Source organism: Electrophorus electricus, chromosome 2 (assembly GCF_013358815.1).
Source record: "Electrophorus electricus isolate fEleEle1 chromosome 2, fEleEle1.pri, whole genome shotgun sequence".
NCBI classification, from domain to species: domain Eukaryota; kingdom Metazoa; phylum Chordata; class Actinopteri; order Gymnotiformes; family Gymnotidae; genus Electrophorus; species Electrophorus electricus.
Window position 1 is genome coordinate 27,106,248 of NC_049536.1, and position 26,195 is coordinate 27,132,442.

A 26,195-nucleotide genomic window follows, 5' to 3' on the forward strand; every position below is an offset into this window, starting at 1 on the left:
CAATTCCACTTACTGAATGGATGTTCAGCAACAATGGCTTCTGACTCAATTGGCTTACTAACACCAAACTTGTTCTCTGCACAGACACGGAAAGTATATTCCATGTATTTCGTCAAATGTGTCACTTTGATGGTTGGGCGTTTCACGCTTGAGTTCACAACCTGCCAAGAGGTTTGACCAGATTCACGTTTCTCAACTATATAGTTAGTGATGTCTGTTCCACCATCATCAGTAGGCTCTGACCATGTCAACACACAGGACTCTGAGGTTACTCCTGAAATTTCAAATGGACCACTTGGTGGGCTAGGTCTTCCAAAGACAATTACAGTGATGGTGAATGTCTTTGCCCCCGCAGCATTCTCCAGAGTCAGGTAATACTTTCCACTGTCACCTCTCTTGGCATCTTTAACCAACAACGTAGTTCTGTCTTTGGTCGTTTTGATGGAAACCCTATCGGTTTCCTTGAGTTTCATCTCCTCAAGCTTCCATGTTACTTTTGGAGCTGGTCTACCACTAATAGGGATATCAATAGTAAAGGAATTACCAGTTTTACAGGTAATAAGTTGTTTGTTGATGCCACTAAGGTCAGCAGTTGGCTCAATGCGAGGTTCTTTGATAATGACAGAAGTGAGAGCATCTCTTGGATAACTGACTCCAGTGTCATTCTGGGCCTTGACACGGAATTCATATTCTGTGTTTTCAACCAATCCTTCAAGAATCATCTTCAAAGACTTAGTTTGACCACCAACAACCCAGTGATCAGAACCTTTCTTTCTGGTTTCAACAATGTAGCCTGTGATTCGACTTCCACCATCATGTTCAGGTTTCATCCATACTAAGGTAGCTGTTGAAGATGTAGTATCAATAATATCCAGTCTTTTAGGTGGTGCAGGTTCTTCAGTGGCAATAATTGGCTCCGACATTTCATAAGGCTCACCTTGACCATACTGATTTTCAGCTATGACTCTGAAAACGTATGCTACACCAGTATCAAGGTTAGTCACCCTGAGAATCTGACGAGTACACTTGAGACTGACTTCTTGCCAAGTCAGTCGACTTGCCTCCCGTTTCTCGACAATGTAATGATGAATGCGGGAACCTCCATCACTGGATGGAGCATCCCACATGAGCGTCAGAGCTCCTCTTGTCACATCCTTAAATGACAGAGGACCTGGTGGTCCAGGTGTGTCCAGTACTTTTACTGTTAATGTAATAGATTTACGACCACTGTTGTTTTCAAGAGAAAGTGTGTATTTGCCTGCATCATATCTAGTGCAATTTTCAATTGTCAAAGTGCTGAATGTGTCTGTTGTATTAATATCCACCATCACACCAAGGTCTCCATCTGCCTTTGTCCATGTAGCTAGAGGAGCAGGTTTTCCACGGAAAGGAATGTGGAGAGTAACTGTTCCTCCACTCCTCACAACATGTGTCTGTTTGAAATCTGCACCAATGTCAATCTCTGGTGATGTTAGTCTGTCAACTGCTTGCACTGCATTTGGAATCTCAGTTGTCTCTCCCTTTCCGGCACCATTGACAGCACATACACGGAATTTGTACTCTTCCCCTGGCTCCAATTCTATAACTGTGTACTGGGTATGGAGACAAGTCTGGCTGTTAACTCTGTGCCATTCCTCAAGGCTTGCCTTGCACATTTCAATCATGTAACCAATGATAGGCAAACCACCATCAAAGACAGGTTTGGTCCATTCCAGTGTAACAGATGTCTTTGTTGAGTCAATTACTTTCACCACTGTTGGTGCACTAGGCACACTTGTAGGTTCTCTGCACTTAAATAATCTGGAGGTGCCACTTGGAGGTCCAACACCAGCACCATTTTCAGCCATAACATGGAATTCATATTCATTTCCTTCAGTCAAGTTTGTAACTCTGTGCCTGAGCTCAGTGATTGGTCTCTTTGCTGAAACCTTTACCCATCTTAAGCTTTTCTTCTCTCTTCTTTCAAGTATATAGTGCTTGATCTCATTTCCACCATCAAATCTTGGTCTTGTCCAGCATAGGGTGATGCTGTTTCCTGTCACATGAGTGCAGTCAGGTGTACCTGGAGCATCTGGTACAGCTGTAAAGCAATAAAAGCAATAAAATCAGATATTACATTGAAAATTTGGTGTAATATCTTTTGGACACAATTGTGCAAGATTGTAAGATTGTAATACTTACTGTATTGCATTTTAGCAACAATTGAATCAGATTCCAGTGGTTTACCAACACCAAACTTGTTGACAGCAGAAACACGGAACTGATATTCATTGCCCTTAATCAAGCTTGTGGTTGTGAAAGAGCAATCTTCACACTTGGATGTAACAAGTGCCCAGGTAATGCGTGAGGTTTCACGCTTTTCAATCACATAATGCGTGATAGCTGCACATCCATCATTTTCTGGAGGACTCCACCAAAGACTTGCCTTGTCAGCAGAGATATTTGTAAAGCGAAGTGGGCCCTCGGGTGGACCAGGGGTATCTGAGTTCGACATAAATATAATCAGTTCACTATACTTCACTGAGTTTTCAAGTGAAGACTAAGAATTTTTAAATATTACAAACCTTGAACTCTGACAAGAACATCCTCTTTCTTTGTTCCAGAGCTATTCTTGGCTTCAATGGTGTAAACTCCACGATTTTCACGATCAGCATCTCTAATGAACAATGAGCTTGATCCAATGACAGTTGTAATATCAACAAGCATTTTATCAAGTTCTTTTCCATCCTTATACCATGTAACTTGAGGTACAGGTCGCCCACTAATATTGCAACTCAGCTTGATGTTTTCTCCAGCCTTGATGGTCAGAGTTTTTTCAGCACTGAACCGAATCTCAGGAATAACTAAAGAATGAGAACAAATATTTGGCTATTTGTTATCACAACACATATAGACCAATATTCAAACTAATGCACACCAATTCAAAGCTTTATGCATCTAATTATATTATGAAACATACCACTTTCATCCTTGGTCATAATGTAGCCAGATGACTGTGATGGTGGACTGACCGTTCCAACAGCATTCCTGGCAATTACTCTGAATTCAAAGCGATCACCACAAGCAAGGCCTGTTACTGTGAACTGGCATTCACTAATATCAATAAAATTGCATCTTAGCCAGCGAGCTCTTCCTTGGCGCCTCTCAACACTGTATGCCACAATCTTACTGCCTCCATCACGTTTGGGTGGTTCCCACTGGAGTGTGACGGAATCTCTTGTAACATCAATACAATTAGGTGTGCCAGGAGGATCTAAATAATTAAACACATAGGAATTAGTTTGCCAATATTGATATTAACTTGTGTAGTTGTTAGAGTTTAATATGTGAACATAAAACTTGAAACTCACCAACAGGAGAAATTGCAAGTTTGTGCTTGCTTTGTTCACTAACTGGACTCATCCCAGCATTGTTCTGAGCATACACTCTGAATGAATATTCCAGGCCTTCAATGAGACCAATCACTCTGTATTCTCTGCCAGAGATGACAGTGGAATTCACTTTCATCCAAAGAAGGCTGTTTCTGTCTTTCTTCTCAAGATGGTAGCCGGTAACTGGAGAACCACCATCAAAGCTTGGAGCATCCCATGAAACTGTCATGCCATCACTTGTAACGTTAAATACGACAGGCTTTCCTGGTGGGCCTGGTGGCTTGTATTGGTGCTGGGCAACAACATCTGATGAGGTTAGAGGCTCGCTCACTCCATATTTGTTCTCTGCACGCACTCTGAATTGATACTCAGTGCCCTTAACTAAGTTGGGTATTTTGAATGTGGTCCTGACCACACTTGAACAAACCATTTTCCAAGCTGCTTGAGAAGTCTCACGTTTCTCCACACTGTAGCAGGTGATTTCTCCACCACCATCTTCCTGTGGCACATTCCATGAAATAATGATGCTCTGAGCTTTGATTTCATCAAACTGGATGGGGCCCACTGGTGCAGATGGTGGCCCAAGAGTGATAACCTTGATGTCAAAGAAGTTCTTGACAAGTTTATTGTCAAGAACTAAGGTATATTTTCCAGCATTCTCCTTTCCTGTGTTTCTCACAATCAGACTAGCTTTATTGTCTGTTTGTCTAAAGCGAATTTGTTCACTTTCCTTCAGTGGGAAATCATCTTTCATCCACTGAATTGTTGGCTTGGGTTTGCCTTTGTATGGTAATTCAATGTTCACATTTTGTCCAATGCGGACACTTAATTCACCACTAGGGTAGTCAATAAGGTTAGCCTCAGGTGGGATGAGGAATTCCTTCACAGTAATAGGTCCAATTTGAGAGAAGTCACTGCGACCTTTCTCATTTTTGGCATACACTCTGAAGAAAACCTCAGAGAGTTCTTTAAGATGTGTTAGCTCATACTTGAAGCATCTGCAGGTGCCACAAACACTCCATGTATCCTCCTCTTTTGTTTTCTTTTCAATGATATATTCAGAAATGTGGCTGCCACCATCATGATCAGGCTTTGTCCAAGCCAAAGATACCGACGTGTTAGTTGAGTCAAACATGACAAGGTTCTTTACAGCACCAGGAGTCTCAGTTGCTCTAACAGGTTCAGAGGTTTCACAAGTATCACCAATACCATTTTCATTTTCAGCAGATACCCGGAAGAAGTAAGCTATCTCTTCAGAGAGACCTTCGACCTTGTATGATGTGTTGGAACATTCTGCTGTAACTATAGAATAAGCCTTCATTTTAGCATCCTTCTTCTCAATTATATAATTGGTAATTGGAGCACCACCATCGATAAGAGGAGGTTCCCAGCTCAGAGTGAGTTTTCCACGTGTTACATTTTTCACAACCAACTTATTGCAAGCAGATGGTGAGTCTAATACCTTTACAGATATAGAAATTGTTTTTGGCTCACCAACTCCATTTTCAATTTCAAGAAGGTATTTGCCTGAATCATCCCGAGTGACCTTTGGAATGATAAGTGTTGTTGAATATTCTGTGTTATTAATGGTATATTTCGCATCACCACTAATATTCCTGTCTCCCCTCCTCCATGTAACATTGGGTGCTGGTCTGCCCTTGAGAGGAATCATTATTTCCACATCTCTTCCAGCCTTTACTGTATACTGAGTTGACATTGAAATATCAAGATCAACATCAGCTTCCTCTGTGGATATCAGACAGAAATAGTTTGTTTAGAATTATAACCACCAAGTATGAACATATTCTGAAATGTTATTGGTAGTTTTATCAGTACAAACCTAAAATATCCTTTGCTTGTACTGGCTGAATCATTTCAATTGCACGTCCAGTTCCAGCACAGTTAACAGCAGAAACGCGTAAATAGTAGTACACTCCAGGTTTCAAATGGGACACCACATACTCAGTGGTTCTTACTTCACCTTTAGAGCTAATAGTAACCCATTCTTTGTCATCAGCCTTCATCTGCTCAACTACATAGCTAGTGATCTCACTGCCACCATCATATACAGGTTTCACCCATCCAAGGGTAATTGATGTCTTAGTTGAATCAACAACTTTAAGTTTTGTTGGTTCACTTGGTGGATCTGAAATTATTTGTAAGAACATATTTTAAATTATAAAACAACAGAGAAATTGATGTGTTACGGCTATACTAAGAAAATCATTAATAATGTTTCATAATGAACACACATAGTACAAATGATCTTACCAATAGGATCATGTGCTCTATAGAAGATGGATGCATCAGAGTATTGACCTGTTCCAGCTTTATTAATTGCACAGACACGATACTGATATTCATTTCCCTCAGTGAGACTGCTGACTTTCTGCCTAGTATCACGAATCGGATCTTTAATAACCTTGAACCATTGAAGACTCTTCTTTTCTCTTTTCTCCAGATAGTATCCATCAATATCACTGCCACCATCAAGGCTTGGCCGTTCCCATACCACAGTCATTGTTGATCGTGTGATCATAGTGACCTGAGGTTTGGATGGTTGACTTGGAGGTACTGCATAAAACATAATACAAACATCAAAAACATTTAAATCAGCATTACATTTAAATAATTAAACATGTAAATATATTTAAAGGTAAATATATTAAAACATTTAGCAATAATTGAAAAATTATTTACCAAAGGCATTTTGCGCAACAACAGGCTCAGATTCTAAAGGATCTCCAATGCCATATTTATTCACCCCACGGACACGGAAGATGTACTCATTGCCTTTGATCAGTCTTGGAACAGACACAATGCAGTCCTCCAGTTTCTCAGAGATTACGGACCACATAATTCTGCTACTCTCACGTTTTTCCACAATGTAGTGGGTGACCATTGCACCACCCTCATCAGCTGGAGGATCCCACATGATGGTTATAGTGTCTGCTGTAATTTTCTTAAACTGAATCTCTCCCACAGGGGGTCCAGGTTTGTCTAACAGAGATAAGCAAGTACACATTAAAATATATAATACACAAAAAAAAAATTTCTTTCAGTAATATGGAATTCAAAGGGTAGTGAGGAACACACCTTGAATGAGTACTCTAATGGCAGCATAAGCTGAGCCCAAGGAGTTCCTGACCTTCAGTTCATATGTTCCAGTGTTCAAACGTGTGGCATCCTTGACTGATATGCACGTAGAATCAGCGGCATTTGAAATTATTATCTGAGCTCCAGACTCCAGCTCTTTTCCCTCTTTGTACCATTCAATAGTTGGATGAGGTTTAGCAATAATACCAACTTTCAGCTGAACTGCCTCTCCTGCTTTGTATTTTAGCACATCAAGATATTCCTGAGGAAGTTCAATTTCAGGGGCACCATAGGTATCCACACATGTAACTGGGCCAACAATAGCTGAAGGGTTACTGATGGAGCCAACTGCATTCTTGGCTAATACTCTAAATTCATAAGATTCATCTTGTGTCAGACCTGACACAGTGAACTTGGTGTCTGAAACATTGGTCAGATTAACTTTTGACCATCTGTCTTTTGGACTATCTTTTTTCTCAATGATGTACCCAGTCAGTTTGCTGCCTCCATCATATGATGGTTTCTGCCAGGCAAGGCTGATTGAACTCTTTGTGACATCAGTGACACGAACATCAGTTGGAGGTTCTAAAAAAGCAGTGCAAAAATACAAAATTATAATGATAGTTTCCTATGGTCTGTCTGGGTTTTTTTACATTGAACAATTCACTTTGTAATATATTCTTACCACATGCATCAATTGCCAGAACAGCATCTGAAATTTTGCTGAATGGACCAGTGCCAGCTGCATTTTCTGCTGCAACCTTGAACTCATAGATGAGGCCAGGACTGACATTTGTCACTTTGCAATGTGTGGCACGGATCACAGTTTTGTTGAACTTCTTCCACATAATACTGTTCTTGTCTTTCATTTGAAGATGGTATCCAAACACATGGCTTCCTCCATTAGAGGAAGGCTCCTTCCAATTAACAGTAATACTTTCTCTAGTGACACCAGATACCCATGGTGTTGGAGGTGCATCAGGAATTGCTGAAACAAGGTGAAACAGATATTTGTTTGTTATTGTGGTGCAGTCTAATAAAAATGAATAATACTGATACAAAAATAGTTACTTACTATATGGGAGATTGACTGTGACAGGTGATGAATCAATGTGGTCACTGATTCCAAAACGATTTTCAGCCCTGATTCTGAACTGATACTCAACTCCTGTAGTCAGTTTCATAATCTTGATTGTGCATCTTGCAACTGCAGATGAAACTTCAATCCAGTTTGCAGTAGTTGTTTCTCGTTTTAGGACAATGTAGTTTGTTATTGGGCTACCACCATCATAAGCAGGAGGGAGCCACTTCAGACTTAAACTGTCTTCTGTGGTATCACAAATCTCAACAGGCCCAAGAGGTAGACTTGGTCTGTCTAGCACAACAATATTAATAAAGGACTTGGTGGTTCCACTTGAGTTGGACGCAGTAATGTCATATCTTCCTGCATCATGAGCAACACTCTCTCGTAAAGTGATGATAAGGGATTCGGGAGTTACTTCCGAATTGAACCTCATGGTTGATTTCAGAATCTGATCACTCTTCGAGAGAGAGACCTTTGGCAGTGGTTTTCCCGTAAGAGGAATCTCAACCTTAAGGTTTGACCCTGCCTTTACATAGACAGTATTACGTTGGAAGTTCTTCATGTTAATCTCGGGAGCCTCTGTTAATACAGAAAAGCAAAAATTCCCATCAGATGATTTACTATTCAAAATCAATAAATCAAATATTGAAGACAAATATGATAATAAATAGCTTACCTAGTTGATCTTTAACAAGCACTGGCATAACCATGTCTTTAGGGTCACTAAGTCCAGCATGGTTTTCAGCACAAACTCTGAAGAAGTATTCAGCATTTTCTCGCAAGCCATAGACAACAAAGTGCATTGATTTGGTGACACCACACTTTATCCACTTCTGCTGTCCTTTCTCCAGTGCATCAACCTGGTAATTGGTAATCTTACTACCTCCATCATGCTCAGGTTTACTCCAAGCAAGGGAGACACTGTCTTTTGTGACCTCTGTTACACCAAGCTTTTCTGGTGGACTTGGTTTTTCTGAAATTAATAGTTACATATGTGTTAATAGAAAAAGAATGCACTACAAAGCAAATACAACAAAATTGTTTTATCCACACTCAATTTTAGAGCCAAACATTATAATAACATACCTGTAATTTTAGTTCCATCTTTGGTTTCGAGTGGTACCCCCGTGCCATATTCATTTTCACCAGTAACTCTGAAATAATAAACACCTCCCTCTTGAAGGTCAGTTACTTTGAAAGTAAGTCGGTGGCAGCTATCTGTAACCCTGGTCCATCCCTTTTTGCTTGCCTCACGCATATCAATGAGATAGTTCTTGACAGGAGCACCACCTTCATTTTCAGGGGTGTCCCATGTAACAGTTGCAGAATTTTTAGTTACTTCTTTAACTACTATACTGGCAGGTGGTCCAGGTGAATCAAGAACTTTTACAGTCAGTGTTAGTGTAACTGTTCCAGCAACATTTTGAAGAGTTACATTGTACTTGCCCGAGTCATTTCTTGTAGCTTGCTCAACTGTGATGGATGTGCAAGTATCAGTGGTATCAATTGCTGCCCTAACTCTCAGGTCAACATCGGGCTTATTCCACATTACATTTGGCACTGGCTTCCCCTTGAATGGAACTCTTAAAGTAAATGAGCTGCCATCTTTAACAATTAGAGTCTTTCTCATTTCATTACTAATGAGGAAAACAGGCTCATCTTCTCTGTCCTTTGCTACTTGTGGATCAGTTTCAGGGCTTGGTTCACTAGGACCAATTTTGTTAACTGATCTAACCATAAAAACATACTCTGCTCCTGATGTCAGCCCTACAACTGTGAACTCAGTGTTCTTAGTGTGTTGGACTCCAACAATCCAGTCATCCTCATTGGTTTTCCTGTATTCAACTGAGTATCCTGTGACGGGGGAACCACCATCAAACAAGGGCTTGTTCCAAGACAGTGTTATTGTGCTTTTGGTAGAATCAATGATCTTTGGCTTAGTAGGTGGTGATGGTAAGAATAATGGGTCCTCTGCCTTTGTCAATGGGCAAGGCAAGCTTGGTGCACTCAAGCCTGCAGCATTCTCTGCATAGACACGGTACTCATATTCACAACCTTCACGCAGATTAGAAGCTTTGACTCTTAGATCATAAACAGGCTTTTTGTTGACACGTACCCAACGGAGCCCAGATTTTTCACGTTTCTCTATTACATAGCCATTAATACTACTGCCACCATCAGAGACAGGTCTTTCCCAGCAGATTGTCATTGCGTCACTTGTTACACTAGTGACTTCAACATTTGTTGGTGCAGCAGGTACTGTAAAAGGATCCATGGCCTTAACAGGATCACTCTCTAAAGCTTCACCTGTTCCATATTTATTTACTCCTAGAACTCTGAAAATGTATTCATTGCCCTTAAGCAGTTTTGTCACTTTGCATGTTGTTGCTTTCATGTCTGCATAGACTAGGGTCCAGGCTAGGCGACTTGTCTCACGTTTCTCAACAATGTAGTGCTGAATTTCGGCACCACCATTTTCTTGGGGGGGGCCCCAGGATAAGGAGCATTTTTCTGCTGTCATACCAATTACTTCAAGTGGCCCAGATGATGGGCCAGGTCTGTCAAGAACTTTACAGTTCACTGCTAATGATCTTGTACCAGCAACATTCTGTAATGTCAGAACATACTGTCCAGAGTCTCTTCTAATACAATCTCTAACAATCAATGTTGTGGTAGTACGAGTTGATGAAATTTCAACTCTTGCCTTAGCATCAATTTCTTTTCCATCTTTTGTCCATGAAATCACAGGAATTGGACGGCCTGAAATTTCAGCATCAATTTTCAGTATATCTCCAGCTTTGATTACAACAAGTTGCCTGAGTTTGTCCTCAATTGTGATGCAAGGTGGATCTACATCATCCTTTACTGTAACAGGGCCTGTACCCTCAGATGCCTCACTAAGTAAACCAGCTGCATTCTTTGCAATAACATGGAAATCATATCTCTGATCTTCAATAAGACCTGTCACATCAAAATATGTCTCTTGGAGATTGGTGAAATTGCACTTCAACCAACGACCATCTGGAAGTTCTTTTCGCTCAACAATGTAACCAGTCACCTTGGCTCCACCATCATTTTCAGGCTTTGTCCAGGAGAGAGAAACAGAAGTTCTTGTTATGTTCATAACAATTGGCTGACCTGGAGGATCACATGGATCTCTTGCAGCTACAGGATCACAAGCTTTTGTACAAGTTCCAATGCCTGCAATATTTTCTGCATACACTCTGTACTGATAAAGAAGACCCTCTTCAAGACCAGTTACTTTGAACTGAGTATCAGGAACTAGATTCCTTGTGACCTTTGTCCAAAGAATGCTACTTTGGTCCTTGCACTCCAAATGATATCCAATGATGGGGCTTCCACCATCACTGACTGGTTGTTTCCATGTAACTAACATGCCTGACTTTGTGATGTTAGCAACCTGAAGATCAGCTGGAGGACCTGGTGGTGAGAAAGAGTACTGTGCAACTATTGGAGGAGAGTCAACAACATGACTCTTGCCATAACGATTTTCAGCAGCAATGCGGAACTGATATTCTGTTCCCTGAGTTAAACGAGATATTTTTATTGATGTCCGTGCCACAGTGGCTGAAACAATTTGCCATGTTGTAGTTGTTGTATCTCTCTTCTCAACAACATAATTGTTGATTTGACAACCACCATCATACACTGGAGGATCCCAGGATAAGGAGATGAAATCAGCACTTACTTCATCTACTCTGATTGAAATTGGTGGACCTGGTTTGTCAAGAACAATAACTGTTATTTCAGCTGATTTAATACCAATTGAGTTGGTCAGTGTAATTTCATATTTTCCAGCATCTTCCCTTATTGTGTCCTTGATAGTAATCTTGGAGGATGATTTAGATGTCAGAACATTTACTCTGGTTGTTTGCTTCAGTGAGTGGCCATCCTTCTTCCATGTCACTTCTGGATGGGGTCTGCCTCTGAATGGAACATCAATTTTGAGATCTTCTCCAGCTTTTACACTGTAAGTGTTAAACAGCAAATCAATGATGGGTTCAATTGTGATATCCTTGGCCACAACAGGTGCTCCTAATGGTTTAGGATCACTCTTTCCTTTGTCATTCATTGCTACAATTCTGAAAGAATATTCTTCTCCTCTTGTAAGTCCTTCAATTCTGGCTTCCAGTGCTTTTACTGTTGCACATGCTGTCCATTTTTCTGACCCTTTGGTCAACATTTCTACTATGTAGCCAGTTATTTTACTGCCACCATCATGGTCTGGCTTTTCCCATGAGAGACTTACAGTATGGCGAGTTACATCAACAAGTGTAACCTTACCAGGAGGTAGGGGTGCTTGGGATACTTTTACTGACTCTGTGGTGGATACAGGCAAGCCAACACCAAATTCATTCACAGCCAGTACACGGAAATAATAAACACCTCCCTCCTGGAGGTCATCAACCTTGAATGAATTCCTGACACAGTTATTTGCCACAGTTGTAAATGCCATTCTTTTGGATTCACGTTTCTCCACAACATAATGAGTAACCTTAGCACCACCATCAATATGTGGAGCTTCCCACTGTAGTTGGACTGAATCCCTCTTGACATCCTTTACCAATAAGTTAACTGGAGCACTTGGGGAGTCCAGGACTCTGACATTAATGAATGCAGACTTAGTGCCACTATTATTTTCAAGTGTCAGAACATATTTGCCAGTGTGAAATCTGTCAACATTGTCAATGACAAGCATGGTGTAAGAGCTTGTGACTTCAATTTGGGCACGCTCTGTTAGAGGACCATCTGCCTTTGACCATTTAACTTCAGGCTCAGGCCTTCCTCTAATGGTGACAAATAAGCGCAGTGTTGCACTTGCACGAACAGTAACAATTTTTCTTAGGTCAGCATCTAACTCTATTTCAGGGGCCTCAAGTTTCTCAGCAGCAATTACAGAGCCTTGAACATCAACATGATCTCCAGCACCTTCAATATTAACTGCACAAATGCGGAAATTATATTCAGCATTCTCCTTCAGCATTTTGACTGTGAAGTGCGTGGTTTGGACTCCAGTTGGAGGTGTACACACTATCCATTCATCATCACTGGCTTCTTTCATCTCAACAATATATCCAGAGACTAGTGCACCACCATCATAAATAGGTCTACTCCATGCAAGAGAAACAGTTGTGCTTGAATGATCTGTTACTTTGGGATTGCTTGGAGGACCAGGAGGATATATTGCATCACATGCTTTGTAATATTCTGATGGTTCACTTGGTGTGCCAACACCAGCAGCATTTTCAGCAGATACTCTGAATTCATAAGCGTGTCCTTCTGTTAATCCAGTGACTCTGAAACGCAGGTCGCTTAGTGTTTTTTTGTTGCACTTTGTCCATCGGACACCCTCTTTATCACGCTTCTCCAGGACATAGCTCTCAATTGGTGAACCGCCATCATCCTCTGGTCTTTCCCATGTAAGAACCATCGAGTCTTTAGTAACTGCACTTGCTTCTGGAGTTGAAGGAGGACCAGGTGTCTTGAAAGGATTTCTTGCAATGACTGGTTCAGATTCAAGAGGTTCACCAATACCGTACTTGTTCACTGCCCTGACTCTAAAGATGTACTCATTGCCCGGTAAGAGTTTGGTGACTTTGTAACTGATAGCTTGAATTTTTGGTTCTACCATAGTCCAAGAGAGTCTGCTGGTTTCCCTTTTCTCTATGATGTAATGTGAAATAGCAGCTCCACCATCATGTGTTGGATGGCTCCAATGTAAATAGCATTTCTCTGCTTTGACACCGGTTACCTTCAGAGGGCCATCTGGTGGACCAGGTCTGTCCAGAACTTTGACATTTACAGGCACCAGTTTTGTTCCACCTACATTGCTAAGACTTAGGACAAAATGTCCACCATCTACTCTTATGCAGTCTTTGACAGTAAGAACAGTGCGTGTGATGGTGGATTTAATTTCCATTCTTGGAGTAGCACTATCAATTTCTTTTCCATCTTTAAGCCAAATTATGTCAGGGATTGGTTTACCAGCAATGTCAGCGTCAATGGTAAATGTCTCACCAGCATTCACAATTATGACATCCTTGAATTTGGAATCCAAAGTGGCTGAAGGTGCTTCAATTTGATCCTGTGCAGTAATTGGGCCAGTGCTTTCAGAAGGTTCACTTAAAATTCCAGCTGCATTTCTTGCAATTACTCTGAATTCATATCTGTCTCCTTCTGTTAATTCTGTGATTGTAAATTGAGTGTCAATTATATTTGCGAAGCTGGCTTTCATCCAGCGGCCATCAGGCAACTTCTTTCTCTCAACAATATAACCTGTAACTGTAGTGCCTCCATCATATTGTGGCTTTGTCCACTGAACTGTGACAAGGTTCCTTGTTATAACGATAGCTTCAGGAGTACCGGGGGGGTCACATGGATCACGTGCAACAACACTTTCTGAAACTTTGCTAAATGGACTCATTCCTGCAATATTTTCAGCATACACTCTGTACTCATACTCAATACCCTCTTCAAGACCATTTGTTTTAAAATGTGTATCAGCAAGGAGGAGTGTGTTAAGTTTTGTCCACAGAATGCTGTTTTTTTCTTTGCGCTCAATATGATAACCAAGAATAGCACTACCTCCATTATTGCTAGGTGGCTTCCATTGAATGACCATGTGGTCCTTTGTCACTGAGGACACAAATGGTGTGCCTGGTGCCAAAGGTTCACTGAAAGGGTAGCTAACAACGACAGGTACCGAGTCCAGTGAAGAGCTCTTTCCATATCTGTTTTCAGCAAACACTCTGAACTGATATTCTACACCAGTTCTCAGTTTAGAGATTTTGATTGTTGTACGTGCAATTGTTGCTGAGACAGTCTGCCAGTTTGTGGTTGTTGTGTCACGTTTTTCCACAACATAATTGTTTAACTGACAACCACCAGTGTACACTGGTGGCTCCCAGGAAATAACAACATAATTGGCACTTATTTCCTCAATTTTAACTGGTCCAACTGGTGGTCCAGGTTTGTCCAGGATGATTATGCCAATTTCCTCTGAGGCTGTACCTACACTGCTTGTAGCTGTTACTGTATATTTGCCAGAATCCTCTCTATTGGCATCTTTAATGCTAAGGATTGTTGATGTTGCAGTGCTTGAGACATTTAGCCTGGTTGTCTCTTTTAATGCTTGCTCATCTTTACTCCATGCAACCTTTGGCACTGGACGACCTCTTACTGGAATTTCTACTTTGAGGTCTTCGCCACACTTGACACTGTATGTGTTGAAAGTCACTTGGAGGGTTGGTTCAATTGTAATGTCTTTGGCTGTCACTGGAGTAGCTAGTGCCCTTGGATCACTTTTTCCTTTATCATTGTAGGCTGAAACTCTAAAAAGATACTCACGACCAGTGCTAAGTCCTGTGACTGTTCCCTCACATGTTTTGGTAGTTGTTGCCACTACCCAGTCATCAGAACCTTTAGGCTGCATTTCAATAAAATATCCTATAATTCTATTACCACCATCATGATCTGGTTTCTCCCATGACAGTGATGCAGTAGTTTTAGTCACATCAGTCAAAGTGACTTTACCCACTGGTAGAGGAGGATCTGCTGTTTTTACAGAATCTTCTGTTTCTATGGGCAGACCCACACCAAACTCATTCTCAGCCATGACTCTGAAATAATAAATGCCACCTTCAGTGAGATCACCAACACGTAAGGTAGTCTTGTTACATTTTGTAGTAATGTTAGAGAATGCCGGCCTAGTTGATTTACGTTGGTCCACAATATAATTCTTTATCTTGGCACCACCGTCAATAAGTGGAGGCTCCCAAACAAGAGTAACATAATTTCTTGTGATATCTTTTACAACTAAGTTTTGTGGGGCTCCTGGTGTGTCCAGAACTTTAACTGAAACAAATGCAGTCTTGGTACCACTGCTGTTCTCTAGAGTCAGAGTATATTTTCCAGCATCATTTCTGTCACAGATGTCAATTGAGAGTTGGGTATAATCCAGACCCTTTTCGATTTGAGCTTTACTAGGTAGATCACCATCATCCTTAGTCCAGTTGATCTCCGGAGTGGGTCGGCCCTTGAAGGGTATGTTAATTCTCATGGATCCTCCAGCACGGACTACAATGCCCTTCCTTAACTCAGAACTGAGTTCAATTTCAGGTGGATCCATTTTATCAACAGGCTTAACTGTGCCTGGCAAAGCAACTGGCTCACCAACTCCTAGTCTATTAAGAGCACATATCTGAATCTTATACTCTTGATGTTCTGTCAGTTTGGTTATGGTGAATTTAGTATCATTCAACCCTGTAGGCGGGGTACATGTAAGCCATTCCTCCTCATCAGCTTTGCAAATCTCTACAATGTAGCCCTGGATTTCTAAGCCACCATCATAAATTGGTCTACTCCATTCAATAGTTACTGAGTTCTTTGTGGTGTCAACGAGATGTGCATTAGTTGGTGGGCCAGGTTTAAATGTTGGATCACATGCTTTGTAATACACAGTTGGTGAACTTGGTGTTCCAACTCCAGCAGCATTTTCTGCAGATAATCTAAATTCATATTCATGATCTTCTGTGAGACCTGTGACTCTGAAACGAAGGTCTGTGACTCTGCGTTTGTTACATTTTGTCCATCTGACCCCAACTCTATCTCTCTTCTCTACAATATAACCAACAATCTCATTTCCACCATCAGTCTCAGGACGAGTCCAGCATACAGTCATGGAATCCCTTGAAATATTTGTTACTTCTAGTTCTCGTGGTGGTCCAGGGGGAACATATGGATTTCTCATAAATACTGGTGAAGATTCTAAAGGTTCGCCTACACCAAATTTGTTGACACCCATAACACGGAAGATGTATTCATTTCCTTTAAGAAGCTTAGTAACCTTAAACATGGTTGCTCCACAATCACTAGACACTACAGTCCAAGCAAGACGGCTTGTTTCTCTTTTTTGAATAACATAATGGGAAATATTGCTGCCACCATCATGTATGGGAGGAAGCCAAGACAATGAGCATTTCTCACTTGTTACATTAGAAACTGTCAAAGGTCCTTCTGGGGGCCCAGGTCTATCAAGCACTCTAACATTGAAGGACACAGATTTAGTTCCACCAACATTAGTAAGATGCAAAGTATACTGTCCTCCATCAACTCTAATAGCATCTTTGACAACAAGAACTGCTTTGAAGTCAGTGTTCTTGGTCTCAGTTCTTGCTGAAGTTTCAACTTCTACATCACCTTTGAACCACTGCATGGTTGGAACTGGCTTTCCAAGTACAGATGCCTCCAGTGTAAATGTATCTCCAGCATTTACAGAGATAATTTGGGTGTACTGTGAGTCAATCTCATAGGTTGGTGGTACCACCTCATCCTTAGCAGTGATAGGTCCTGTGGTCTGAGAAGGTTTGCTGACTGATCCAGCACCATTTCTGGCAATGACTCTGAAGTCATATTTTGAGTCTTCTGTCAGACCTGTGACTGTAAACTCATTTTCTAGAATGTTTGCAAAACTTGCCTTCATCCAACGGCCATCTGGGAGGTCTCTTTTCTCAACAACATATCCAGTTACCATACTGCCTCCATCATATTCTGGTGGTGTCCACCTGAGTAGTATTGAGTGTCTTGTGACAATAATCGGCACAGGGGTACCAGGAGGATCACATGGGTCAAGGGCTACACAGCCCTCTGAAACTTTGCTGCCTTTGCCAATTCCAACAATATTTTCAGCAGAGACTCTGAACTCATATTCAATACCTTCCTCCAAAGGAGAAGTTTTAAATCTGGTGTCTTGAATAAGTGTTTTATTTATCTTTGTCCAGAGGATGCTGTTCTTTTCCTTTCTCTCAAGATGATATCCAAGAATAGCACTGCCACCATCTGAAATGGGTTTGTGCCACTCAACAACCATAGACTCTTTTGTGAATGCAGATACAAATGGAGTTCCAGGGGCCCCTGGTTCTTTAAAAGGATACTGAGCAACAACTGGCTCTGAGTCTAAAGCATAGCTTTTTCCATATCTGTTCTCAGCAAAGATCCTAAATTGATACTCAGCTCCAGTTTTCAAATTTCCAACTTTAAGTGTAGTCCTTGCTACTGTAGCTGAAACAACTACCCAGTTGGTTGTAGTAGTGTCTCTCTTTTGTACAATGTAGTTTGAAATTTGGCAACCTCCAGTGTAGGTTGGTGGATCCCATGACAATGTAATACTCTCTGCACTTATTTCATCTATTCTGACAGGGCCTGTTGGTGGACCAGGTTTCTCAAGTATGATGATTTCAATGATGGCCTCTTTTTGTCCCAGTATATTAGCCACTGTAACATTGTACATACCACCATCATCTCTTGTTGCATCTTTAATGGATAGAGTTGTATGATGTGCAGTATCTGCAACATTAACCCTTGTGGTCTGTTTTAGAACTGCGCCATCTTTAGTCCATGTAATAGTTGGTTTTGGATGACCACTGATTCGTGCTTCAACTTTTAAGTCATGGCCAACTTGTACACTATAAGTACTAAGTTTTGTCCTTACAGTTGGCTCGATTACTAGATCCTTTGCAAGAACAGGGTGTGCCAAAAGTCTGGGATCACTTTTTCCCTTGTCATTAACTGCAATTACCCTAAAGTTGTACTCTTCACCTTGGACTAAATTGGTAACAGTGGTGTCAAGTGATTTAACTTGTGCACACAGAGACCATTTTTCACTCTCCTTTGCTTGCATCTCAACTTCATAGTGAGTTATTCTGCTGCCCCCATCGTGTTCTGGTTTTTCCCAAGACAAAGAAACACTCTTGCGTGTAACATCCAAAACAGAGATTTTTCCAGGAGGTTGTGGCACTTCTGAGATTTTCAGTGGTTCTGGAGTCTTCGCAGGTAGTCCAATACCATATTCATTTTCAGCAAGGACTCTAAAGAAGTATATTTTACCTTCTTCAAGTTGTTCAATCTTATATGTCATTTTATTGCAAGAAGCAACAGTAGAGTATACTTTTCTTGTGCTCTCACGCTTCTCAACAATATAATTTTTGATTTTAGCTCCACCATCCAGCAAAGGTGGCTCCCATGTTAGGGTTATTGAATTCTTTGTTATTTCTTTCACATGGAAGTTTGTAGGTGCATCAGGAGTATCAAGTACTCTCACACTAATGAACGCAGATTTTGATCCACTTGAGTTTTCCAATTGTAAAGTGTATTTTCCACTGTCAAATCTATTGACATTTTCAATTACAAGTGAGGTATAGCTGCTTGTAATATCAATTTGTGCTGTTTCATTAATTTCACCTTCAGCTTTCCCCCATTTGACCTCAGGTGTAGGTCGGCCCCTGATTGGAACAAACAATCTAAGAGACCCTCCAGCTCTAACGGTGATGATCTTTCTTAAGTCAGCATCAAGATCAGTATCTGGTGCTTCCAGTTTGTCTTCCACAAGAACAGAACCTTTGATATCAGCATTTTCACCAACTCCAACCTTGTTTATGGCACAAATCCTGAATTTGTATTCATGTTTTTCCAAAAGCTTTTTAATTTCAAAATATGTTTCTTTGATTCCTGTGGGTGGAGTGCACATGGTCCATTCATCAGATGTGCTCTCACAAGCCTCAACAATATAACCTTGAATCTCACAACCACCATCGTAAATAGGTTTGCCCCACTGTAGTACAACAGATGTCCTTGAAATATCAACAACCTTGGGGTTGTTTGGTGGACCTGGCCTGAAGATTGGATCTGTTGCCTTGTAGTACACAGTAGGAGCACTTGGTTTGCCAACTCCAGCTGCATTCTCAGCACTAACACGGAACTCATAACTGCGGTTTTCCAGAAGACCCGTCACCCTGAAGCGCAGTTCACTGACTACACGCTTGTTGCATCTTATCCACCTGACACCTTCTTTATCCCGCTTTTCAATTACATACCCTGTAATTGCATTTCCTCCATCATTAGTAGGCCTTTCCCATGTAACAACCATGGAGTCCTTTGTTATATTGGATACTTCAACACCAGTCGGTGGATCAGGAGTGACGAATGGATTTGCTGCAATGACCGGATCAGATTCCAGGGGCTCACCAATTCCATATTTGTTGACTGGGATCACTCTGAAGATGTATTCATTTCCAGGAAGAAGTTTGGTAATCTTCAAGTTCGGAGTTTGCACTTTAGATTCCACAACAGTCCAAACCAATCGGCTGGTCTCCCTTCTTTCAACAGTGTAATGAGATACCTCAGCACCTCCATCATGTAATGGTGCTTTCCAAGATATGCAACATTTCTCGTTTGTAACCCCATAGATTGAAATTGGACCATCTGGTGGCCCAGGGCGGTCTAGAACTTTGACATTGACAGCTACTGATTTCTCCCCACCAACATTTTTCAGCAGCAGTGTATATTGGCCACCATCAACGCGAATAGCCTCTTTGACACTTAAAGAAGTTGTGAAGTCTGTATTCTTAATCTCAAGCCTAGCTGTATTTTCAAGTTCCTGACCTAATTTTATCCAATGAACTGATGGAACAGGTTTGCCAAATATCCCAGCATCAATCCTGAAGGATTCTCCAGCATTAATCACAATAGTTTGGGCATATTTAGCATCCAAATCAATCATAGGTGGCTCAACCTCATCCTTTGCTGTGATTGCACCAGTACTTTGAGATGGTACACTGGATACACCTGCAGCATTTTTTGCAATCACACGGAATTCATATCTTTGCTCTTCCACCAAGCCACTGACAACAAATTCAGTTTCTATGATATTAGTGAAACTGGCCTTCATCCACCGACCATTAGGCAACTCTTTCTTCTCGACAATATAGCCTGTGACTCTGCTGCCTCCATCAAACTCTGGTGCTGTCCACCTTAGTGTGACAGAATTTCTGGTTACAATGACTGCTTCTGGTTTGCCTGGAGGATCACAAGGATCTCTTGCCACCTGGAGGTCTGACACTTTGCTGGCTTTGCTCAAACCAACAATATTCTCTGCATAAACTCTGAACTCATACTCAATTCCTTCTTCAAGACCACTAACCTTGAATCTTGTGTCTGGAATAATTGTCTTATTTTGTTTTACCCACAGCAGGCTATTTCTTTCTTTACATTCAATATGGTAACCCAGATTTTTGCTCCCACCATCATTGCCAGGTTTGCTCCAAACAATAACCATACTTTCTTTGGTAACAGACTGAATAGTAGGAGGTCCTGGTGCACCTGGGAGCTCAAATGGATACTGTGCAATTACAGGCTCAGACAGGAGCAAAGAGCTTTTTCCATATCTGTTTTCAGCTGCAATCCTGAATTGATACTCACAGCCAGTCTTCAGTCTTGCAGCCTTAATGGTTGTTCTAGCCACTGTTGCTGACACAATCTGCCAGTTTGTGGTGGATGTGTCTCTCTTTTCCACAATATAATTATTAATTGTACATCCACCTTCATACTCTGGTGGTTGCCATGATAGTGTCACACTATCTGCAGTTACTTCATCTATTTTTATTGGTCCAATTGGAGGACCAGGTTTGTCAAGTACAACAACATGGATATCAGTCATAGCCTCTCCAACTGCATTTGTAATCTTGATAGTATATTTTCCAACATCATCCCTTGTAGCCTCCTTGATTACAAGATAGAGATGCTTTTCAGTTACTTCAGCATTTACTCTTGTTGTTTCTTTTAGGGCAATGCCATCTTTGAGCCATGTAACTGCAGCCTTGGGCTGAGCAACATATGGTACATCTATCTTGAGGTCATCACCTGCTAGCACACTGAATGTACTGAATAAATGTTTGAATGCAGGAGTGATAACAAGGTCCTTTGCCACCACAGGAACACTGAGTGGACGAGGGTCACTTGTTCCTTTTTCATTTGTTGCTGATATACGGAATGAATATTCTTCACCTTGAGTCAGACCGGCAATAACTGCCTCTGTAACTTTAACAGTCATGACTTGAGTCCATTTGTCACTGCCTTTCCCTTGCATTTCTACAATATATCCAGTGATTCTGCTGCCTCCATCATGCTCTGGCTTTTCCCAAGATAGAGTTACAGTGCTGCCAGTTACCTCTTTAAGAGTCACTTTACCCGGAGGAAGAGGCTTTTCAGAAATCTTGACAGGTTCAGCAGATTCCACTGGAAGGCCAATACCATACTCATTTTCAGCCAAAATTCTAAAGAAGTAACAACTACCTTCTTGAAGATCACCAATTCTACAGCTTGTTTTGGGGCAGGAGGCATTTACAATAGAATATGCCTTTCTTGTTGATTCACGTTTTTCCACAAGATAGTGTCTGACTCTTGAGCCACCATCAATGATGGGAGGATCCCAGATAAGTGAGACTGAATCTTTTGTAATTTCTTTAATTGTGAGATTTTGTGGTGCCCCCGGTGTGTCAAGCACCCTGACATTCACAAATGCTGTTTTGCTCCCTGAACTGTTTTCCACTGTTAACATATACTTTCCACTATCAAACCTGTCAACATTATCAACAACAAGTGATGTGAATGATGATGTTGCCTCAATACATGCTTTATCAAGAGGTTCACCATGCTCTCTAGACCATTTAACTTCTGGTGCAGGTCTTCCTTTAATTGGCACAAATAATCTCAAAGTGCCAGAAGCTCTAACATTCACTACTTTGCGAAGGTCTGAATCAAGGTCAATTTCAGGAGGGAGATATCTATCCTCTGCTTTTGGTGAGCCAGGTACAGATGCAGGTTCTCCAACACCCTCACTGTTCAGAGCAGAAATATTAATCTTATATTCCTGATTTTCTGTTAAGTTTGTTATGGTAAATGATGTTCCTGTGAGTCCCTCTCTTGGAGTGACAACTGTCCATTCATCTTCCTCTGGGAGACAGGTGTCCACAATATATCCTGTGATGTCTGATCCTCCATCATAAACTGGTTTGTTCCATGCAACAGTTATGGATGACTTGGTTGTGTCCAAAATTCTTGGATTTCCTGGTGGTCCAGGCTGGAATATTGTATCACATGCCTTGTAAAATGGACTTGAAGGGCTTGGAGCACTTAAACCAGCAGCATTCTCAGCAAGCACTCTGAATTCATATTCATGCCCTGGTGTAAGTCCAGACACTTTGAAGCGCAGATCAGTTATTGTCCTCTTGTTGCATTTGACCCATCGGAGACCAGTTTTATCTCTTCTTTCAATTATGTAAGTATTTATGGGGCTTCCGCCGTTGTATTCAGGGTGTCCCCAGCAAACTACCATAGAGTCCTTTGTAATTGTTGTCACATCAGGAGCTTGTGGTGGATCAGAAGCTACATATGGGTTAGTGACAACAGCAGGCTCTGACTCAAGAGGCTCTCCAACTCCATATTTATTCACAGCCATAACTCTGAAGATATATTCATTTCCTTTCAGCAATTTGGTAACCTTATAGCGGTTGACTTGTAAATCTGTAGCTACATTTGTCCAAGTAAGTCTGCTTGTTTCACGTCTCTGAATGATGTAATAGTCAATCTTTGCACCTCCATCTTGAAGTGGTGGCAACCATGAAAGAATACATTTCTCTGTTGTCATGTCAGTAACATGAAGTGGGCCTTCTGGAGGCCCAGGTCTGTCAAGAACCTTAACATTGAAGACATACTTCGCAAATCCTCCAGGGTTGCTGGCAGTGAGAGTAAATGCACCTCCATCTCTTCGTGAAGAGTCTTTATTGATCAAACATGTGTAGAAGTCAGCTGTTTTGATTTCTATTTTTGCTGTATCCTCAAGGTCCTTTCCATCTTTTGTCCATACCAAGGATGGGATAGGTCTGCCAGTAACATTTGCATCTAGTCTAAAGATGTCTCCTGCCTTCACCACCACAATACTACTGAAACTCGAATCAACATCAAGCATGGGTTCCTGAATATCATCTCTACAGATTATGACTTCTGAGGGTTTGGAGGGCCGACTAATAGATCCAGCTGAATTTCTTGCAAAAACACGGAATTCATATGAAGCATCTTCTGTTAGGCCACTTACAGTAAAGCTTGTCTCATGAATATTGCTGAAATTTGCTTTGAGCCAGCGACCATTGGGCAGTTCTCTCTTTTCCACTGTATACCCAGTGATTGGGAAACCACCATCACCCTCTGGCTTCAACCACTGAAGGGTAACCTCATGTCTAGTTATATTAATTGCCACGGGTTGACTGGGAGGGTCCACTGGATCAAGTGCATATGCCATTTCAGATGACTTGCTTGGTTTGCTAAGGCCAGCCATGTTTTCAGCAATAACACGGAATTCATATGCAATAGCATCCATCAGACCTGATGATTTGAAAATATTTCCAACCACAAGGGCTTTGCTAATCCGTTGCCAGAGTATGCTGTTTTTCTCTTTTCTCTCAATATGATAGCCCAAAATTGGGCTTCCACCATCTGAGGAAGGTTCATTCCAGCTGATTGTAATTGAATCTTTTGTAAAGGCAACAACTTGTGGAATTCCTGGTTGGCCTGGTACATCAAATGGATAAGCAGCAACAACCGGCTCAGATATTATGCAGGGGCCAACACCATATCTGTTTTGAGCTTTAACACGGAATTGATATTCTATTCCAGTTGTAAGACGAGCAGCTTTGAATGTTGTGCGAATGACAGTAGCTGCCAACTCCACCCAATTTGTGCCTGTTGTTTCCCTCATCTCAACTATATAATTATTGATAGGAACTCCTCCATCATTCTCTGGTGCATCCCAAGATATGATTATATAGTCAGAAGACACTTCATCTACTTTTACTGGTCCAGTTGGAGGTCCTGGGATGTCATGCACTTGAACAGTAATGGTCTCTGTCACAGTTCCCAGTATGTTCTTTCCAGTCATTGAATACTGTCCTGCATCTTTCTGCTTGATATCATTTATATTGAGAATCGTAGATGTTGCTGTGTTGTCAATATTAATTCTCTGTGTCTGCTTAAGTTCCCGATCTTTTTTCTTCCAGACAACAGATGGCCTTGGACGACCCAAAATAGGAATCTCCACCTTCACATTATCACCTGCTTTGGCTACCACCAGCTTCTGATAGACACCTCTGAGGTCAAATCCTGGTGGTGTGGTCTGCTCCTTGATTACAACTGGCCGGCATTCACGAGGTTCACTTCTGCCTGAACTGTTCACAGCAAAAATGCGGAATACATACTCTGCATTCTCAGTCAAATCTGTTGCAGTGTAGTCCAAAGCCTTTATTGCTGTGACATGTACCCACTGGTCAGAATCCTTCTTCTGCGCTTCAATCACATAGCCAGTGATTCTGCTACCACCATCATGTCTTGGCTTGGTCCATGCAAGAGTTGCTGTGTCCTTTGACACGTCTGTGACTATTAGGTTGTCAGGTGCAGATGGAGCTTGAGAGGCTCTGATGGGCTCAGGTGTCTCTGCTGGCTCACCAATACCTCGTTCATTTTCAGCTAAAACTCTAAAGTAATATTCAGCCCCCTCTTCCAAATTGGTAACTTTGTAAGAACACTTTTGACAGTTTGTAGTTAATGTGGAGAAGGCTTTTCTAGTTGCCTCACGCTTCTCAATGATGTAATTTATGATCTTAGATCCACCATCAATAATTGGAATCTCCCACTGAAGAGTGATACTATTTTTGGTGATTTCTCTTGGTTTTAAGTTGACTGGAGGCCCGGGTGTGTCCACAACTCGGACATTGACAAATCCTGTCTTCTTTCCAGCAACATTTTCTAATGTCAAGATGTATTTTCCAGCATCATATCTTGTGCACTCTGGGATAACTACAAGAGTGTATGACTCAGTAGTATCAATATGGGCACGACCTTTAAGAGGAACATCCTCTTTCATCCATGTAACTTCTGGAGTTGGACGACCCTTAATTGGCACAAATATACGAATGGAAGCACCAGAGCGCACAACAAGTGTTCTTCTCAGCTCTGCATCAAGCTCAAAGTCAGGGAGTTCTTCACGATCAACAAGTTCCACAACTTTCTCAACTTCAGCTGGTTCCCCACGTCCTTCAGAATTAATTGCACGGACTCTAAAGCTATATTTGCCTCCTGCTTGTAGGTTTGGAACTACAAACTCAGTTATTCTCAACGGCGTGGCTGTGTCTTGGACCCAGTCATCATGTCCTTCCTTTTTGTGCTCAACAATGTATCCAGTCACATCAAGTCCACCATCATAGAAGGGTCTTCCCCAGTTAAATGTTGCTGTTGTTTTAGTGGTATCAGTAATTCTTGGGTTAGATGGAGGCCCAGGTGGATCTGTTAAGAAGAAACATGTATTAAAATGATAATTGAACAGTGAGCCAGTTTGAGGAAATAAGTTCAGAAATGTTTTATTTACTTACATGAAATATCCTTTGTCAGCACTGGTTGTGATGGCTCACTAGGTTCTCCAAAACCAGCTTTGTTCTCTGCAGTTACACGGAACTCATACTCAACTCCTTCACTGAGGCCTGTTACTTTATATCGTAGATCAGAGATGGTCTTCTTTGAAGCTCTAACCCATCTCATACCTCTCTTTTCTTTTCTCTCAACACTGTACCCTCTAATGTCACTTCCTCCATCCACAGCTGGCCTTTTCCAGGAAATAGTTACAGCATTTTTGCTGATATTGTCAATTTCTGGTTTTGATGGTGGGCCAGGGGGTCCTAATATAACAACACAAAATTTTATTTTATTTTATATATATATATATATATATATATATATATATA

General features: G+C 41.3%; 1 protein-coding gene across 1 annotated transcript in view; it reads right to left on the reverse strand.

Annotated features, from left to right (window-relative positions):
* ttn.2 (titin, tandem duplicate 2) overlaps positions 1 to 26,195 on the reverse strand; it is a 162,632-nt gene that overhangs the window by 17,036 nt on the left and 119,401 nt on the right. Inside the window, 14 exon segments of the mRNA XM_035536460.1 lie at positions 14 to 2,080; positions 2,182 to 2,481; positions 2,565 to 2,843; positions 2,960 to 3,253; positions 3,351 to 5,117; positions 5,212 to 5,517; positions 5,643 to 5,945; positions 6,072 to 6,371; positions 6,468 to 7,052; positions 7,153 to 7,455; positions 7,543 to 8,130; positions 8,228 to 8,524; positions 8,638 to 25,740; positions 25,827 to 26,129. Of these exon segments, the coding sequence (XP_035392353.1) occupies positions 14 to 2,080; positions 2,182 to 2,481; positions 2,565 to 2,843; positions 2,960 to 3,253; positions 3,351 to 5,117; positions 5,212 to 5,517; positions 5,643 to 5,945; positions 6,072 to 6,371; positions 6,468 to 7,052; positions 7,153 to 7,455; positions 7,543 to 8,130; positions 8,228 to 8,524; positions 8,638 to 25,740; positions 25,827 to 26,129 (24,795 nt within the window).